This window comes from Pelodiscus sinensis, chromosome 2, assembly GCF_052426305.1.
Source record: "Pelodiscus sinensis isolate ZL-2025 chromosome 2, ASM5242630v1, whole genome shotgun sequence".
Taxonomy (NCBI): Eukaryota; Metazoa; Chordata; order Testudines; family Trionychidae; genus Pelodiscus; species Pelodiscus sinensis.
In genome coordinates, this window is record NC_143053.1 from 3465166 (window position 1) to 3484115 (window position 18950).

The 18950-nt window shown below is 64.4% G+C and overlaps 1 protein-coding gene across 2 annotated transcripts; it reads right to left on the reverse strand.

The window, feature by feature from the left end:
* Positions 1-3790: 3790 nt before the first annotated feature.
* C2H8orf82 (chromosome 2 C8orf82 homolog) lies at positions 3791-17565 on the reverse strand. Of its 2 annotated transcripts, XM_089776130.1 has the most exons (4): positions 17410-17546; positions 16045-16156; positions 11151-11199; positions 3791-4897 (listed from the first exon to the last, which is right to left on the reverse strand). In XM_089776130.1, the coding sequence occupies exons 2-4, from the start codon at positions 16153-16155 to the stop codon at positions 4452-4454; spliced, it is 606 nt and encodes a 201-aa protein (XP_089632256.1). In that variant the 5' UTR covers position 16156; positions 17410-17546; the 3' UTR covers positions 3791-4451. The 2 variants fall into 2 exon arrangements, with proteins under 2 accessions (XP_089632256.1, XP_089632255.1); XM_089776129.1 differs by lacking the exon at positions 16045-16156 and having other exon boundaries at positions 17410-17565.
* Positions 17566-18950: the final 1385 nt, after the last annotated feature.

The window sequence follows — 18950 nt, forward strand, 5'->3', positions numbered from 1 at the left end:
ACCTCCCCCCGCACCCGGCCGAGGGATTTCAGCATGACCGGCACGTGCAGCTCCAGGCGCGTGGTGGCCAAGCCCTCCCGGGGGCTGCCACGGACTCGCGGTGGGTGGGGGAACAGCCTGTGAGCCCAGCCAGAACAGCGGCTTCCCGCCAGGGCACCAGGCAGGGCTTTGTCCAGACTCGTTTCAAGAGTCCTGGACGGGGCTCAGAGCCCTGCCTCCGGCTGCTCTTCCAGACTCAGTTCCTGGGCTTCACCTGCCCCTTGCTCCTCCCGTAGCCCCAGTGGAGTGGTGCCAGCATAGACGGGAGCTGTACTTACCCTACCCCCCCACTTCTGCGCTGCCACCCTCCTTAGCAGCTTCCTGGCACCGCATGGACTTTGCTTTGTTTACAGGTAGGACCTACAGTAAATACAACACTTGGTCCTGCTGCTCTCTGGGCTGCCCTGAACTCCCTCAGGGCCTCCACTCACCAGGTGGGTGGAGACAGATGAACGCTTCACGGCCCATTCAAAGGGCCAGGCTGGGGAAAACACCCCTCCCAGCAAACAGCCCTGTCCCCACTGCCTGGCCAACAGGCGAGCGGCCGCTGCCCTGAGGGGCTCGCTCCCTGGCCTAGCCCAGGGATCCTCTGCTCCGCGCGTGCTCAGCTCAGAGCGGCCACGGCCTGCCAGGCCCCTCGTCTGCCCTCCTGATTTCCTGCTAGCGCAGCGTTTCTTCAACTTTTGAAGACCAAGGAACACCAAACAATCATTTTTTTTCATGAGGAACTCCAAGGATTTTTGTTGAGAAAAAAAATAGTCGGGGGGGGGGGGGGGGGGAAGGGTCGGGAGGAACGTTATCGAGGAAAAAAGGGTCGGGGGAAAGTTACTGAGTTAAAAAAAAAAAGTCGCCTGCCCCTTTAAGGGCGTCCATTTGAATTCGTTGCTCTCCGCGGCGCACCCCCGACTGCCTCGCGGCTCCCTGGTTCTGTGCCGGGGATACGGTTTAAGAAACGCTGCGCTAGCGAAAGGCTCTGAAGTCATCCAGAGACGGAGGATCCACCACGTGGCTTGGGCCAGGGGCTACTGACCCTGGGGTCTTGGTCTGCTCCCCCCCCCCACATCAGCACCACCCCGGTGTCCAACGCAGCTGGGCTCTGCCTCGCTTTCCAACAGCGGTGGGCGATCGTTTTGGCACTTCATGAATTTTGACAGTGGTCATGGGCTGCCCCAAAGGGGCGGGGCCATGGGCATAAGGGGCGGGGCCTAGGGGCTGACCCCTGGCTGGTAGGAGGTGCTAATGGCTGTGCAGCTCGGTGGAGATAAAACCGGGCGCTTCGCTCACCGGCTCCCTACAAACTCCTTCCTCCGCCTCGTCTCCGTGTTCGTGGTTGGAGTGTGACGATGAGGGGCCGGCGCGGCTCACGGCAGCCTGTGGCTTCGGGAGCAGCAGTTGCCAGCATGCGGCTGCTCTCTGCGCATAGGGCCCCTGGCACCCCCTGTCCCCCCCCGCCCCAGGCAGGCTGATCAGCCACCCCCTCTGCCCAGTGGCTGCCGTGGCCAGAGCGCAGCTGGAGAAGCCCCGAGAACACCCCGCAGGGGAGAGCAGTGTCGGGCGGGACAGCAGGGCCTCCCTCACCCTACACCGGACTCCTCTGCAGGGGGGCCTGCCAGCTGGAAAGTAAGGCAGGATCCCTAAGCCTGGGCCCCCAAGCCAATCATCTCTTTAGTAAGTGGCTGTCGCAGCCCCCACCCCACGCGGGTGGGCTCCGAGAGACCCCAGCCCGGTGCCCCGTGCGCGTGGGGAAGGGCGGCGGGCAGAGGGGCTGTTTGCGACCCGCCCGGTGCCCAGCGCCCGGTTCCAATGCTGCCCTTTCTCCAGCCCCTCGGGCAGGCGGTGCTCGGTGCCACGTACTCGGAGGCAGCCTGGCTGGTTTAGCCCCCGTGGCTGGGTGACGTCTGCTCCCGGCTGCGCCTCCAGAGGGTGTTTCCAGCCAGAAGCCAGGGGCAGGCTCTGCCGAAGGCTGAGAGCACCTCAGCCCGCCTGGGGAGGCCTGTTCGGGGGGAGGGGACCGCGACCCATGAACCACTTGGCTGCTGCTGTCTGGGGTCCTGGGCTTAGCCCCGCAGTGGACAGCCCCCCCCCCCCGACACACAGCGTGGGAACGAGCAGCCCTCACGTGGTACTTTGCACAGAGGGCACCGGGCATCGCACAAAGCTCACAGCTGGGGAAACTGAGGCACAAGGCAGCAGCCTGATTCCCTGGAGCCAGTAGCCCAGGGTCCCAATGCTCGTGCACATGTCTCTTGTGGTCCTGCCCCCCGGCTGCTGGCGCTGACCCGGCCCGTTCCTGCTGACTCCGACACTGCTCCAGGACAGGGCCTTGGGCCTGTCTACTGATGGGTGCTGAGGAATGCAGACGAGGCTCCACGCCCCCGGCTGCTCACAGAGGTGGGTGCATCGCAGCCTGGCTCAGGTTGAGGGGGTCTCGAAAGCTGCCCCGGAGCACGAAGTCCCTGGTCAAAAAGCCTTTTCAGCAGAGAGCTGAGTGGCTCAGAGGCCTCGGCTCCAGCTGGCTTTGGGAGGCACCGACCGCGCTCTGAGCTAGGGCAGAGGGGGTGGGTTGAGCCCCGGGGGGGTGGCATGAGGCCCAGGCCTGCCACCGTCGCTCACAGCCTGATGGCAGCCTGGTTCTGCGGCCCCCCGACAGGAAACCCTCCGGGGCCGAGGGCAGCAAACCCCAGAGATGGGCGGGAGTTCTGCCAGCTTGAGGGGCAGCAGGGTCTGGCCCATGAAAAGGGTTTGGCCCTGAGCAGGGAGACAGCTGGGGGGTGGCTTGGAGCCTCCCCCTGCCCGGGGCTCGTGTTTCCGTGCCGTGCTCAGGGCAGGGGGTGGAAGTAGATTTCTGAGATGCCAGCTCCGCCCAGCGGGGGGGGGGGGGGGGGAAGGGCGTGATCAAGCTCCAAAGGGGGGTGGCCAAGTCTGCAGCCTGGTCCAGGAGGTCCGCAGGCTGAGAGCAAGCAAAGGAGGAGCTGTGAAGCCCAGTGGTTAGCGCAGGGAGCTCGGGGGGGGGGGGGGGAGAGTCTGCAGGCTGAAAACGAGCAAGGGGGGAGCTGTGAAGCCCAGTGGTTAGCACAGGGATCTCGGGGGGGGGGGGGGGGGGGAAGAGCGTCTGCAGGCTGAAAACAAGCAATGGGGGGAGCTGTGACGCCCAGTGGTTAGCGCAGGGAGCTCGGGGGGGGGGGGGGGGGGAAGGTTTGCAGGCTGAAAACGAGCAAGGGGGGAGCTGTGAAGCCCAGTGGTTAGTGCAGGGAGCTTGGAGGGGCAGGGGGAAGGTCTGCAGGCTGAAAACGAGCAAGGGGGGAGCTGTGACGCCCAGTGGTTAGCGCAGGGATCTCGGGGGGGGGGGGGGAAGAGTGTTTGCAGGCTGAAAACAAGCAATGGGGGGAGCTGTGACACCCAGTGGTTAGCGCAGGGAGCTCAGGTGCCCCGCCCCCCAGGCAGCCCCTTCCTGCCACATGAAGCCAGGAGCTCTGGGCCGTGCAGGCGGAAGAGTCTCCCTCACACAGGCACCTCACTCCTCCCCTGCCGCCCCTTTCCCTCAGGGCTGGTCTGCGCCACGAAGGGCTGGGGGGGGGGCCTAGAGCAGCAGAGCTCGACAGCCCCCCCTCCCCCAGCCCAGTTTAACAGCTGATGGCAGCAAAGGGGCTGTTTGCCAGGCTGGCTGTGTCGCCTGGGCCCCTTCCTAGGGGCAGGGGCAGGGCCAGGGGTGGGCGGCGCGGGGGCGAATCAGACGAGCGAGTCCCACACGGATCTTACAGCAGTTTAAGCCTCCAGGCCCCAGAACAACGCCAGCCCCCCCCGGTCAGCGCCCCAGAGCTAATCCCAAAGCGCCGCTGGGCCCAGCACCCACGGCTCAGCATGGCCCCGAGCTGACAGGCCCGGCCGTGGGGCGGGGGCCCAGATCTGCTCTGGGCTGGGTGTCCACTAGCGGGGAGGGGCTTTCCCCAGAGCCCTGCCCCCCCCACTAGGAGGAAGGGCAGGCCCAGCAAGTGCCTGGCCCACCCTAAAAACTGGGAGGGGCTGCGGAAGGAGAGGGGCTGCCCCGGGGGAGGATCCGGCTCTGCCCTGCCCGTTCTGCCCTCCGGGGACAGTCCCAGCCCCACGGCAAAGCCAGACTCCGCTCCCCTGCGGCTTTTCAGCCCATGGGGGCCCAGCCCTCTCGAGAGCTGTAAGGGCAGCCCCTGGGGCTTGGGGGGCCCACGCCCCTGAGGAGAGCCCCTGGAGGCCTTTCCAGCAGCCAAGCGTGGGGCTGCGTGGCCCAAGGTGGCGCACATGGGGCAGGGCAGAGGGGGCGGGGGGCGACCGGTCAGAGACGCAGGGAGGTGCTGGCCTCAGGCCCAGGTGGTGGCAGCCGGCCGGTCCTTGCTCTGTCCTCGGGCCCAAGCGGTCTCCCCGGGCCAGGCCCCGGCTCAGGCGCTGCCGTGGGCGCGGAGCAGCGGCAGCAGCTCGTGGGTGAGGGCGTAGCGCTCGCCCTGCCAGCGGAAGTGGGTGGGGGGCGCGCCGGCCCCCTGGCCGTACTCAAAGCTGGAGCTCAGCTCGAAGGCCAGCGCCGATTTCACCAGCCCCACGCCGCCGGCCTTGGGGGGGCCGGGGTGGTAAAGGCGCCCGTTCTCGGGGAGCAGCGCCAGCTTGTGGGGCTCGAAGCCGACCGCCAGCTGCTCGCCGCCGCCGCAGTAGGAGAGCAGCTCCCCGCCCGCCCGGCCCCGCAGCACGTGGGTGAAGACGACGGGGCGGTCGTCACAGCGCACGAAGTTGTGCTCCCGCCCGCAGGGCGACAGGTAGGGGAAGGCGTCCTGGTAGCGCCCGCTCCGGTTCAGCTGCAGTTGTTTGAAGAAGAAGACCAGGAACTTCTTATCTGGGGAGCAGAGAGAAAGCAGGGGGGCTCAGAGGCCGCACGGCAACGCCCCCCCGCCCCGTCAGCGAGGGCTTCGTTAGCACCCCACCCCCCAGCCACGCCAAGGACAGGCACGTTCCCGCAGGGAACCCACTCCAAAGCCAGGCCACAGAGCCGGGGAGCAGGACAGGCCACGTGGCGGCAGCTCACACAGCCCCAGGAGTCACCGAGACCAGCCCCTGCCCAGAGCAGGACCAGCCCCAACTCCATCAGCCCAGCCAGGGCTCTGGCCAGACCGGACTTAAACACCTCTAGGGGTGGAGACTCCACCCCCTGCCCAGGGAACCCAGCCCAGCGCTTCCCCACCCGCCTAGGGAAAGAGCTTTTCCTAATACCCCACCTAGACCTCCCCCACCACAACTTGAGCCCATTGCTCCTTGTTCTGCCACCTGCCCCCACTGAGAACAGCCTCTCGCCAGCCTCTCTGGAACCCCCCTTCAGGTAGCTGAAGGCTGCTCTCAAATCCCCCCTCACTCTGCTCTTCTGCAGACTAAACAGACCCAGGTCCCTCAGCCTCTCCTCATAAGTCATGTGCTCCAGCCCCCTAACCACTTCGGTCGCCCTCCACTGGACCCTCTCCAATGCGTCCACATCCTTCTATAGTGGGGGGCCCAGAACTGGGCACAATACTCCAGATGTGGCCTCACTTCTCTGGATCTGCTGGCAATTTGCCTCCTAATGCACCTAATATGCCATTAGCCTTCTTGGCTACAAGGGCGCCCTGTTGACTCATCTCCAGCTTCTCATCCACTGTATCCCCAGGTCCTTTTCTGCAGAACTGCTACTTAGCCAGTCGGTCCCCAGCCTGTAACAATGCTTGGGATTCTTCCATCCCAAGTGCAGGTCTCTGAACTTGTCCTTGTTGAACCTCCTCAGATTTCTTTTGGCCCAATCCTCTAATCTGTCCAGGTCACTCTGGACTCTATCCCTGCCCTCCAGCGTATTTATCTCTGCCCCTAGCTTAGTGTCACCCGCAAACTTGCTGGGGGTGCAACCCATCCCCTCCTCCAGGTCATTCATAAAGATATTGAACCAAACCGGCCCTAGAACCGATCCCTGGGGCACTCCGCTAGAAACCGACCGCCAGCCTGGCATGGAGCCATCGATCACAACCCGCTAGGCCCGACAGTCTAGCCAGCTTTCTATCCACCTTACAGTCCATTTATCCAACCCATACTTCCTCCTCGGCCTGCACCCCTTCCCTGTCTCCTCCTCTCCTAGGGCGCCTGGACCTCCCGCCATTAGGAGCTGTGTCTTTTAGATGCACCTACGCCCCCGGCTGAGATTTTTCACACTGGCTCTCGGGTCTCCCTCTCTGCTCCTCCAAGGCTAACGGCCCCCTTGAGCCTTTCCTCCCAGCAGGACCATTGTCCGTCCTCCTGTCCTGCTCCCTTTGCACAGACCCTGCCCAGTTCCTCCGCACGGCCAGGTCTTCTCTGCAGACCAGACGCTGGGCCTGCAGGAAACCCACTGGCTGCTTATGGGGGACCAGCCTCTGAGAAAACCCTGCCGTGTTGCTGACCCGTGAGTGAGCAAGGCCACCCAGCCCCTGGTCCGTGTCTTCTCCCGTCTGGGGCGGCTCCTTTGGCCTCTGGCCAGCGGTGAACGGGACAGAAGAGGAGCCAGCCACTGGCAGACGAGAGGCAGCAGCCCAGCCTGCCTGGCAGACGCAATTTCCCACTTGGCTGTAAAGATCTGGCCCAGATTGCCTGGGTCCTTGCAAACCGACGCCCATGCTGAGCAGTGCGCGTGGCGCTGGAAATACCCCCCCCCCCTGGTTTAACGGGAAGCGAGCCGGGCCGAGTGAGAAGCGCTCCGGGGGGTAGGCGAGAGGACACACGCTGCGTGAGCCTGTGCACTGCAGTGGTAGCCAGAGGCCCGGGGCAGACGCCCGTCGGGGATGGGGCTGTACACAGGCTACGGGAAGGCAGCTGCTTCCTAAAGGAACTGGCCATCTAGAACGGCAGGTGATGCACAGAGGGGGAGGGGAGATGAGTGCAGAGGGCTGTGCCCCGCTCTGCCACTGAGACACTCCATGGCCTTGGGCATGTCTCTGGATGGTTTTCCCGCTCCGTTAACCACCCTCTGTACAACAGGGGCAAGGGATGGGAAAGGTTCACGTGTACGCATCGGCCTTAACGGGTGGGGCTCATTGGTTCCGGTTAGCTGGGAGGGGCTGGAGCAGCTCCCCACTTGCTGCGGGGACGGGGCTACTAAAGCCCTGCGGAGGGCCTGCCATGGACAGGGGCAGCTCTGACGTCCGAGGCCTGGGTACCCCACAGACAGGAACTGCTCCGGCCTGCAGGGAATAGGGGTTGCTCCAGCCGGTGCACCCTCCCGCCCACACCCCTTTAATCCCTTCACCAGCTAACCACTTCAACAGGATTTGACATCCCCGCCTGCACCCCAGAGAGCGAGCCCAGCACACCCAAGCGCCGACGGGCTCGGGGAAGCTGGGGCGCGAAGTGGGGGAGGCAGCAAGTCACCGCGGGCAGGCCGGGAGACTCTCCTTTGGCGGGCAATTCAAGCGGATCCGGGTGAAGCAGCTGATTTTGGCCAGGGCACGCCTGCCCGTTGCCCACCCCTCCTGCTGTCATGCTGGGCCCGGGCACCAGATGTGTTTTCAGGGGAGTCTGAGGCAGCAAAGCTAATGAAGCCGCCAAGTCACAGCTGCCAAGTGGAGTAGCAAGTAGGCACCCACAAGCCACCGGCACAGAACCCTGCGTCACAGCACCGCTGCCTCCACGCCCCATGCCCGCCGGCGCTGCCGAGAGCGTACGGGAACCCGAAGGCATCGGCAAAAGGCAACGACTTCCCTGCACTTATCAGCTTGTACCCTGCCACGCGGATCCAACACCCGCTAAGGGGGGATTTTATTCCTCGGTTTCTCCTTGCCTCCTCCGCCAAGCTCTGTCACGGCTTCCCTTCGGGCAGCGCCGGGGGGGTGGGCACGCTGAGCCTGGCTGTGCACCGACACACAGCGAGGGAAGCAAACGGCCACCACGCACCCTCCACTGCCCCTCAAGCTGGGAAGCGGAGGCTTTGGGGTTTTAGCCGGGGGGGGGGGGGGGGGCGGGCTGACGGACAGGAGTTGTTACTAGTAAGAGCTGAGCGCCTGTAACGGTGTCAGTGAAACTAACGCGCCAAGGCCCGGCACTGCCTGTGCTACAGAACCAGCTGCTGGAGAAAGGGGTGGAAGGGACAGGCTGGGATGGCCTGAAATGGAGCCGCAGCGCCAGGAAAGATGGTGCCAGAGTGGAAGGGGGAGCGAGGCAGGGGGCTAGCGGTGCCTGCAGCCGGGAGATCCTGGGCTTTGGCGTAAGAACATCAGAGCGGCCAGACCGGGTCAGACCAAAGGTCCGTCCAGCCCCGGGTCCTGTCTCCCCACAGTGGCCAATGCCCGGTGCCCCAGAGGGAGTGAGCAGAACAGGGAATCATCAAGTGATCCCTCCCGTCATCCATGTCCAGCTCTGACAAACAGAGGCTGGAGACACCATCCCTACCCATCCTGGTTAACAGCCATTGGTGGACCCAACCTCCATGGATCTATCTAGCTCTTTTTTTGAACCCTGTTAAAGTTCTGGCCTTCACCACATCCTCAGGCGAGGAGTTCCACAGGTTGGCTGTGCTCTGAGTAACTGCTGAGCTACAGTTCATCTGCAAGTTTGACACAATCAACTCTGGATTAAACAAAGACTGTGAATGGTTCGCTCACTACAAAAGCAGCTTCTGCTCTCTTGGAATTCACACCTCCAGATCAGCTGCTAGAAGTGGGCCTCATCCTCCCTGATTGGATCCACCTCGTCATCTCCAGCCTGACCCTGGCCTGCATATTTATACCTGCCTCTGGAAATTTCCACTACATGCATCTGACGAAGTGGGTCTTTGCCCACGAAAGCTTATGCTCCTACACTTCAGTTAGTCTATAAGGCGCCACAGGACTCCTCGTCGCTTTTGCAGATTCAGACTAGCATGGCTCCCCCTCTGATACTTGTGCTCTGAGTGAAGGAACACTTCCTTTGGTGTGTTTTAAACCTGCTGCCTATTCATTTCATCTGGTGACCCCTAGTTCTTATCTTGTGGGAATAAGTCAATAACTTTCCCTTGTTCACTTTTTCCACTCCACTCATGATTTTATAGACCTCTGTCCTATCCCCCCTTGGTCTCCTCTTTTCTGAGCTGAAAAGTCCCAGTCACTTTAACCTCTCCTCATATGGGACCCGTTCCAAACCCCGAATCATTTTTGTTACCCTGTTCTGAATCCTTTCCAGCGCCCAAGTCTCTTGTTTGAGATGGGGTGAGCCCAGCAGCGGGACAGATGTATTAACCCTGCCCTGCCCAGCTGCTGTTATGCATGAGCTCTTGCACAAAGCAGGGTCAGACCAGGACAAGCACTGGGTTGGCAGACTCCCGAGGAATCCCGTTTTTCAGCTCATGTGGAGACCCTGCTGGGTTTCAAAATCCCAGTTATGGGGTCCCTGGCGATTTGCTGCAGCGGCTGAAGGGGGGTGATTATTGTGGGGGAGCAGATTAACACTGCCCGGTGTGGCGGGAACACGGCACCACGGCCTGACCAGCTTCACTCACCCACACCGCTCCGCAGGCAGCCAGGCCCCAGCGGGGAGAACCAGGCCAAAGGCAGCCTCCCCCGACCACGTTTCTCCCCCCACCCGCTGCCCCGGGAGCACAGATGTGCCTGCAGCGAGCTGCTTTAATACCATGCGGGTCCAGCTGTCTGCGGGGAGCAGCCGGCCCCGGCAGGAGACCGATTGAGGATTAGCCGCACCCGCGGCGCCGGGAGCCAGCACGCGAGCAGGGGGTACGTGCTGCTCCAGAAGATAAAATCCCTGCAGAGGAGTTAAGGGAGGGGATTTCGGGAATCGCCTCCAGGCTTAGCCCAGGACTTTCCCATGGGGCCCTCACAGGAGCCGAGCTGGGCTCCCCTCCAGGAAGGGATGTGATCCTGAACAGCACAGCCCAGAGAGCAGCAGCCAGCGCAGAGGAAATCAGGGCTGGCGTCCTGCAGGCAACCCCCAGCCCACAAGCAGGCTGTGCTCCATGTGATGGGCTGGAGCACGGAGCTTGGTTCCAGTCTTCAGACCGCGGAGGGGGACCAGGCTGTGTCCAGGCCAAGGAAGTGCAGCAGACTACATGTTTCCCGGGGATGGCCAGGACCCATTCACACCCGCGTAGCAGTAGTAGGCTTAGCGCCCTGGAAGGCTGCAGCCTGCCGAACAACTGGGTCTGACCGATTCCAGCCAGCACACGGAAGCGGTGAGCGGAGATCCCGAGAGGACGGTATTGTCACAGCTCCACATGCCTGCCTCTCCCCTGACCCACAGCCGTGTGACAGGGAGCACACAAGGCCCCGCTGACGAAGCGGCTTTGGGGGCTGAGTTTCAGGCCTCTCCTGTAAGCGACACTTTCAATAGCATGGCATCACCTCGCACCCTCTCTCATCCCACCAGAACTAGGGGTCCCCCACGGACATGTACAGGCAGCAGGTTTAAAACAAACAAAAGGAAGTTTTTCTTCATGCAGCGCACGGTCAACCTGTGGAACTCCTCGCCACAGGATATTGTAAAGACCAAGACTTTAATAGGGTTCAAAAAAGCGCTAGATCAATTCATGGAGGGTAGGTCCATCAATGGTTATTAGCCAGGCTGAGCAAGGAAGATCTCCCTTGCCTCTGTTTACCAGAAGCTGGAAATGGGTGACAGGGGAGGGGTCACTTAATGATTCCCTGTTCTGTTCACTCCCTCTGGGGCACCCGGTACTGACGACTGTCAGCAGACAGGACTCTGGGCTGGATGGGCTTTTGGTCTGACCCTGTCTGGCCGTTCTGATGTTCACCCTGCTAGGCCACTGGGGTCCCGCTGTCTCAGAGGGGAAAGCGCCCCGCACTCCGCTCCCTGCACACAGCACCCCGAGCGCTGCAGCCTGCACTGCCGCGGAGGAGAGCGCGGCCGTAGGGTCCCATCGCATCGGGGCGACTCGGGAGAGAGAAATCCCTACTGACGAAATGTCTCCCTCCCCGCGGAACAAGGGATTTCCTGCCCAGGCGCTGAGCCTACCGACCCCCGCTCAGCCTGTGAGTGCCAGGTTCAGAGCCCGAGGGGAGAGGGCTGCAGCGTCTGGGCCCTGGGGCATGGAGAAGTGACCGGGCCCTGGGGCACGTGGCCTGTGTGGGGGAAGGGAGAGGGGGGAGCGTTACCTTTAAAACAGGTGATGAAGTTCTTCACTTTGGCATCGTCCAGGAAAAGCTGCAAGACAAGGCGAGAGAGGGGCCAATGAAGGTCAACCTGCCACCGCACAGAGGGGCCCCCGAGGCCAGGGGAGTCCTCGGGAGACATTTCGGAGCCCGGCGTCCGGCACGCAAGGAGCCCACCGCCCCACTATCCTGCTTGGGCAGAGCCGGGGCTGTGGGGCTCTGATCCCGCCGGAGACCTGCAGCCTCCGTGCTCCATGGGACGCCAGGTAGGTGTGAGCTACTGGGCCGTGCCGCCCTGCGCCCCGGGCGGACGCTGCCTCTGCTCTGGAGCAACGGCTCCCTGTGGTCGCCACGTCCGATCAGCGCCCCTAGTGACCATGCGCTCCTCTCGCCAGGGACCTCCAGCCAGGCTTCCTCGGCCCCGCTGCAGGAAGGAGTCACCCACGGGACTCACCAGGAGCTGCCGGTGTCCTCCTGGCTGGGGAAGGGAGCCGTGTCCCAATGCCCAGGCCTTGCGGCCGCCCCCTCCCCCATCCCATTCCTCTTCATTAGCACTAATTACAGCACCTAACCTCTCCCCCCCTGACTCCTTCCCCCTTCATTCTAGAGCCGGTTAAGTCAAGGCAGGAAAAATGATCAATTAATGCTACTGGATCAGGGAGGCGCAAACAGCCCAGAGGGGACCAGTTGGCAGTTTCCAAGCCCAGATAGCGACCGCTCCATGGGTCTGACGCTTCCCGGGATTTCACTTGCACATGGAGCTTGTTAATAACACTTGGCTTTGCGAGCGGGCTGCTACCCACTGGGAAACCCAGCCTCCAGCCCGTCCTCCGGGCAAGGAAGCTGCAGGGCCCGTAAATCAGGAAGCGCTATTTACTCCTTTCTACAACACAAGAACTAGGGGGTCTCCAAATGAATAAGCAGCAGGTTTTAAAACAAACCAAAGGAAGTTTTTCAACATGCAGTGTACGGTCACCTGTGGAACTCCTCGCCAGAGGATATGGTGAAGGCCAGGACTTTAACAGGATTTAAAAAAGAGCTCGATAGATTCATGGAGGTTGGGTCCATGGATGGCTAGAAGCCAGGATGGGTGCGGATGGTGTCCGTAGCCTGTTTGTCAGGGGCTGGAAAGGAGCAACAGGAGGCATCACTGGATGATTCCCTGCTCTGTTCATTCCCTCTGGGGCGCCTGGCATTGGCCACTGTCAGCAGACAGGACCCTGGGAATGTGAAAGGTTAACCAGGAAGCACCAGCATCAACGGGGAGCGCTCACCAGCCCTGGTTAACCGGTGGGGGTGGAGCAGCTCCCCGCCTGCCGGGACCCACTGTGGCGGGGCAATCCAGCCTAGCCAGAGCAACCCCTAGCTAGGGATGTTAAATAGCATGTCACTGAACAGTGGGGTAACTGCATGAAATCTCCGTGTTTACACGACGACTCCACAGTCCCTGGGGGCTGCCTATCAGAGGCAGCCGTGTGGGGTGGCAGGCGGAGCCAGATCACGAGGGGAGCCGGTTTAAAAACCAGCTTCCCTCATGCACCAGCTGCCCGTCGCCCCTTGCTGCTGCCTCTGATCCAGTGGCAGCAGCATGGGGTGGCAGCAGCCCGTCTGGGGTCTGAGCTCCTCATGGACAGAAGCTGCTTTGCAGCAGCCTGCCCTGCCCTGCCCATCCCGCACGCTGCTGCCTCTGATAGGCAGCCCCCAGGGACTATGGGTGTGGGGGGGGGGGGGGAGGGGCAGGGGGGGGGGGGGGGGGACAGGCGGCACCAGGGAGCTGGTGCTGGCGGGAACCAGTTTGCTGTAGGAGGCGGGGGGACAAGTGGGTCTGCAGAGCCAGCATGCACAGGGCGCCTGCTTGAACTCCAGCCTGCCCCCTCGCCCGCCACGCTGCTGCCTCTCTAGCAGAGGGGGAGGACAGGTGGATCCGGTGCTCATGGGGAGCCGCTTTTCAGCCAGCTCCTCATGGGCACCGGCTCCCGCTCGCCCCCTTTGCTACCTCTGATACAGCTGCTGCCTGGCGAGGACAGTAGCTCCCTTCCCCGGGAGCCCGGAGCCGTCACTGGAGCCGGCTGCGAGAGGGGGACAGGCTCACAGGCTGGTGCCCAACAACAGCCTCTAAGCCAAGTCCACCTCCCCCCCGGCCTGGCCCTGCACCTGAACGTGACGGAAGCCACCTGCCGGGGGTCGCCTCGCTTCGCAGAGCTGCTGCTCTGCCGAGAGACGCTGCCTCCCGCTGCCGGGCTGGAACGGACAGCGTCTCCCCCGCCCCAAGCCCTGGCTTTCGAGGCAGTGCCCCCCCCTTTCCTGTCTGGGTCAGGGCAGGGAGCACACTGTAGTCAGTCGCCATATTTGAGGACTGTGGACAGTGATGTGTGTTGTTAGCTTTTCAGCCCCCTCTGGTGGCAGGACGGGGGACGTGTGACTGTAAACCAACAGCACGATCCGAGAACAGCCATCCAACACAAGCAAACGTGGAACCAAGTACAACCCCATTCACAGAACCCCACCTCTGAAAGGACCCCTCCCCCCCACGGGCTCTCCAGGGCACACCAACATCATCAGTTTTTCAGGACTGCCCTCAAGCGGAACGGAGTTGGCTGTATTCTCCAAGGGACTGAAATGCTGCAGCACCACCGCACCTGTTGCAAGATGAACACGCGGAGAGCTAGAAGTCATTTGCTGCGCCGGCCTCCAAGAACTCCGTCACAGCACTGACGACGGTACCCGGAACTACCATGTCCTCACTGACAGTCCGAAAAAAATCCAAGAAGATTCTGCACCACAATTCACCAGGAATTTAAAGGGTGTCATCAAATCCTTCCCCAAACAACTCCAAGAGAAACACTACAACCCTCATCCCCCACGAGCCTACCCCAGGGACCCTCTATGTGCTCCCAGCCAGGCCCGTCTTATCTGGCCAGGGAACTCTGACTGAAGGAACACCAGGACTCAACGCAACCATCCTCAAACCACTCACCACAGAAAGGGACAGCTTCCTCCAGGACACAGCCAACTTCCTCCAGAAACTGCAACATTAACACCCCCCCTCAGAACAGCATCCTTGCCACCATGCATGTCACCCTCCTACAGACCAACGTCCCTCACCATGACGACATGGCTGGCGAGATCCCCGCACACCCATCGCCAGTCTCCTCCATTTCGTCCTCACCTTTAATAATTTCACACTGAACACTCTGTCCAAAGCAAGGGCGTGACGGAGGGCAAGGGCTTTGCTCAATCTGAGGAAGAATTTCTGGGCAAATGCACCATGGAAGCAAGGCTGCACATGAGCTACAGCAGGACACACGCCCTACACTTCCTCCTGGGTCTCTACCACGACTTCCACAGCCATCGCAAAATTCTCTCTAGAACGTTCCTGCACCAGCATCAACTTCCTGGACACCACAGTCGGCTTCGGCAACAGAACCCTGCTTGCAACTGCGTACGGACCAGTCCCGGATCAGCACGCCTTCCTTCACACAGCCTGCAACCACCCCAAGCGCACCAAAAAAATACAGCCAGGCGTTCAGAGAAGAGATGTTAAATACAGGTTAATTAGCTCATCGGCTAGTCGGTGGATTTTCCATCGACTAGTCAATTAGTTGATAAGTGGGGGAGCTGCAGCGGAGCTAGCTTCCAGCCCTGGGACCTAACCCCACTGTATTAAGAGCCTCTTAACACATTTGAAAGGCTGGTGCACAGTGGGGGGGACCTGGCGCGAGCCAGGCCAGCTGATTCCCAGCTCACACCGGGTCCCACCTGCTGCACACCAGCCTTTTAAATGTACTAAGAGCCTGCAGGCTCATAATACATTTCAAAAGCAGAGTCATAGCGTCTGGAACTGGGCATGAGCTGGGAATCAGTTGATTCCTGGCTAGTGCCTGCTCCCTGCTCCTCCCCTGCCCCCACAGAATTGGTACTGGGGGGGGGACCAGCTTTTAAGCCAGCTCCCCCCAGCACCAGCTCCTGCTCCCCCACCTTGCTGAAGCAGCAGCTAGTCAAGGGACTAGTCAACTATCCAATAAGCTTTTGCTCATCAGATAGTCGATTAGCCGCTTCCGTCCCTAATTCAGAGTCCACAGACTGTGAGTCCAACAGCCCGCTGGGTTCTCTCCCCCTCTAACATCACACCCTCTCCCCCTCTAACATCACATCCTCACTGGCCGCTGTGAAGCCCTGACACTGGCCGCAAGTCTGCGGCTGGACTCTCGGGGGATTCTGCTGACGATGTGAGAGGCATGTCAGGTTTTCTCCCTGTATTTACCTCGGCTCTGCAAGGGGACTCAGAAAGGCCCAACAAGGCAAGAGACCCGACCGGGACACACAGCAAGGGGCGAAGGGGCCATTCTAGGGAGAACCCAGCCTGGCCCCCACAAGGCAGGCAAAGGACATTAAGCAGCTGAGCTCCCCGATCGCAAGGAGCAAACCTCGTCTCAGGTCCAGCTACCTGTCGATTGGTTTTATCACTCTGACTAGCAACATCCACGCTGATTATTCAGCTACGATTCTCTTGATCACTTGACGTTTTCGGGGTTGTGCAAAGTGAGGGGTTTGAAGTATTTTTCTCCCCAATTTTCACTGATGTAAAGAGTCACATTTGTGGGAGATTGTTGGGGGAGGGTTGAGAAAATAATGACTTGCCTAGGGTAGCGGTTGACTCTTGTAAACAAACAGAAAGTGGTAACATCACCTGTCAATGGGCTTGAAGTGACCAGCCGTAAATCAAACCCTGGTATGTTCCCAAGCAGGGTTTCTCTTACTCTGCCTATCTGTACACTTCAGCGTGGGGGTGGAAATATTTTGTGGGGTCCCGAGTGTTTGGTGACGTTAACCTTCCCCAATAAAAATCGAATCCTTCCAAGCCACCCAGTGCTGCTGCTGCTGCTCCGCTACTGACTTGAAATCGGCCACTGTCAACTCTCATGTTGTCAGTCGCGGGGTAAGTATTGCTTTCCTTCAAGCCCCAGCTCCGGGAGTCAGGTGGCAGGTGAGGGGCGCTGGGCCACATTCTGAAAGAGCAAGTCCGTTTCTAGCCCTAGTGGCGGCGGGAAAAGCTTCGAGAGGGGCCCCCGTGCGCCCTGCAGGCTCGGCCAGCGGCACGAACACGACCCCGGGGCCGCGCTGTTCACTCCAGCGCATGGGTCTGGGGAGCCCGAGCCCTGGTTTCCGAGCAAGTGGGGCAGGGGGCGGGACGGGGCTGCCGGGCTCTGGCACAGGCTGCGGCTCCTGGCCCCGGGGAGAGGCGGCGCTGGCAGCGTTTCCCTGGCCCCCTGCCTCGGCCCCCAGCCCCACAGCCCAGCGCCCCATAACCCAGTGCCCCGCCCCACAGCCCAGTGCCCCACAACCCAGCGCCCCACAACCCAGCGCCCTGCCCCACAGCCCAGCGCCCCACCCCGCAACCCAGCGCCCCGCAACCCAGCGCCCCACCCCACAGCCCAGCGCCCCACAGCCCAGCGCCCCGCCCCACCCCACAGCCCAGCGCCCCACAACCCAGCGCCCCACAACCCAGCGCCCTGCCCCACAGCCCAGTGCCCCACAGCCCAGCGCCCTGCCCCACAGCCCAGTGCCCCACAGCCCAGAGCCCAGCGCCCCACAGCCCAGAGCCCAGCGCCCCACCCCACAGCCCAGCGCCCCACAGCCCAGCGCCCCACAGCCCAGCGCCCCGCCCCACAGCCCAGCGACCCACAACCCAGTGCCCCACCCCACAGCCCAGCACCCCACAGCCCAGCGCCCCGCCCCACAGCCCAGCGCCCCACAACCCAGCGCCCCACAGCCCAGCGCCCTGCCCCACAGCCCAGCGCCCCACAACCCAGCGCCCTGCCCCACAGCCCAGTGCCCCACAGCCCAGAGCCCAGCGCCCCACCCCACAGCCCAGCGCCCCACAGCCCCAGCGCCCCACCCCACAGCCCAGCGCCCCACAACCCAGTTCCCCGCCCCACAACCCAGCGCCCCGCAACCCAGCGCCCTGCCCCACAGCCCAGCGCCCCGCCCCAGAGCCCACAGCCCCACAACCCAGCGCCCCGCCCCACAACCCAGCGCCCCACAACCCAGCGCCCCGCCCCGCAGCCCAGCGCCCCACAGCCCAGCGCCCCGCCCCACAGCCCAGCGCCCCACAACCCAGTGCCCCGCCCCACAGCCCAGTGCCCCACAGCCCAGCGCCCCGCCCCACAGCCCAGTGCCCCGCCCCACAACCCAGCGCCCCGCAACCCAGCGCCCTGCCCCACAGCCCAGCGCCCCGCCCCGCCCCGCCCGGCGGCCCCACCTGTCCCTGGTGATCCACGTAGTAGAAATACTCGCGGGCGCCGGGCGCGGGGCTCTGGCCCTGCCGGTACCCGGGGGGGGCGGGGCGGGGCGGCCGCAGCAGGGAGCGGAGCAGCCTCATGCCCGGCCCGCGCCGTCACCATGGAGCCCCGCCCCCTCCGCCTCGCCCCGCCCCGCCCCCAGGGCCCCCGTGACCGCCCCGCCCCCCCCCCCCAGGGCCCCCGTGACCGCCCCGCCCCCAGGGCCCCCTCGCCCCGCCCCCTCCGCCTCGCCCCGCCCCCAGGGCCCCCGTGACCGCCCCGCCCCTCCGCCTCGCCCCGCCCCCAGGGCCCCCGTGACCGCCCCGCCCCTCCGCCTCGCCCCGCCCCCAGGGCCCCCCCCCCCCGTGTTCGCCCCGCCCCCTCCGCCTCGCCCCGCCCCGCCCCCAGCGCCCCCCCGTGACCGCCCCGCCCCCGCCGCCTCGCCCCCTCCGCCCCGCCCCCAGAGCCCCCGTGACCGCCCCGCCCCTCCGCCTCGCCCCGCCCCCAGGGCCCCCCGCCCCGCCCCCTGCCCGCCCGCCCCCAGCCCCCTCCGCCCCGCCCCTCCGCCCCCCCGCCCCCAGGGCCCCCGTGACCGCCCCGCCCCTCCGCCTCGCCCCGCCCCCAGGGCCCCCGTGACCGCCCCGCCCCCCGCCTCCCCCGCCTCCGCCCCGCCCCCAGCCCCGCCCCCAGGGCCCCCGTGACCGCCCCGCCCCTCCGCCTCGCCCCGCCCCCAGGGCCCCCCCGCCCCGCCCCTCCGCCTCGCCCCGCCCCCAGGGCCCCCCCCCGTGACCGCCCCGCCCCCTCTGCCTCCCCCCGCCCCCAGGGCCCCCCGTGACCGCCCCGCCCCCTCCGCCTCGCCCCGCCCCCAGGGCCCCCCCCCGTGACCGCCCCGCCCCCTCCGACTCGCCCCGCCCCCAGGGCCCCCGTGACCGCCCCGCCCCTCCGCCTCGCCCCGCCCCCAGGGCCCCCGTGACCGCCCCGCCCCTCCGCCTCGCCCCGCCCCCAGGGCCCCCCGTGACCGCCCCGCCCCCTCCGCCTCGCCCCGCCCCCCCCCCCGTGAGGGCCCCCCCGCCCCCAGGGCCCCCGTGACCGCCCCGCCCCTCCGCCTCGCCCCGCCCCCAGGGCCCCCCTCCCCCCGCCCCCTCCGACTCGCCCCGCCCCCAGGGCCCCCGTGACCGCCCCGCCCCCCCGCTCCCCCCCCCCCCGTGACCGCCCCGCCCCCTCCGCCTCGCCCCGCCCCCAGGGCCCCCCCCCCCCGTGACCGCCCCGCCCCCTCCGCCTCGCCCCGCCCCGCCCCGCCCTCAGACCCCCGTTACCGCCCCGCCCCAGGGCGCCCAACTACCGCCCTGCCCCCATAGCTCCCCCCCCCCCGTCCGCCCCCCATCACTCCCTGACCCCCTGCTGCACAGCCCCCCCATCACCCCCACTTGCAGCAGCACCGCCCCTGCCCGGCCCCCCTCGCCCCCCCCACTTTAGCACCCCCCATCAACCTGCCCTTCCCCCCCCCCCGCTCTGCCCCCAT

Bases quoted from the DNA above. Each gene is read 5' to 3' on its own strand.
- C2H8orf82 (XM_089776129.1), bottom strand. From the start codon at position 17,529: ATGAGGCTGCTCCGCTCCCTGCTGCGGCCGCCCCGCCCCGCCCCCCCC. The intron at 11,200-17,409 runs GTGGGGCCGCCG...CTTGTCTTGCAG, and splicing joins ACGTGGATCACCAGGGACAG to CTTTTCCTGGACGATGCCAA. The intron at 4,898-11,150 runs GTAACGCTCCCC...TCTGCTCCCCAG, and splicing joins CTTCATCACCTGTTTTAAAG to ATAAGAAGTTCCTGGTCTTC.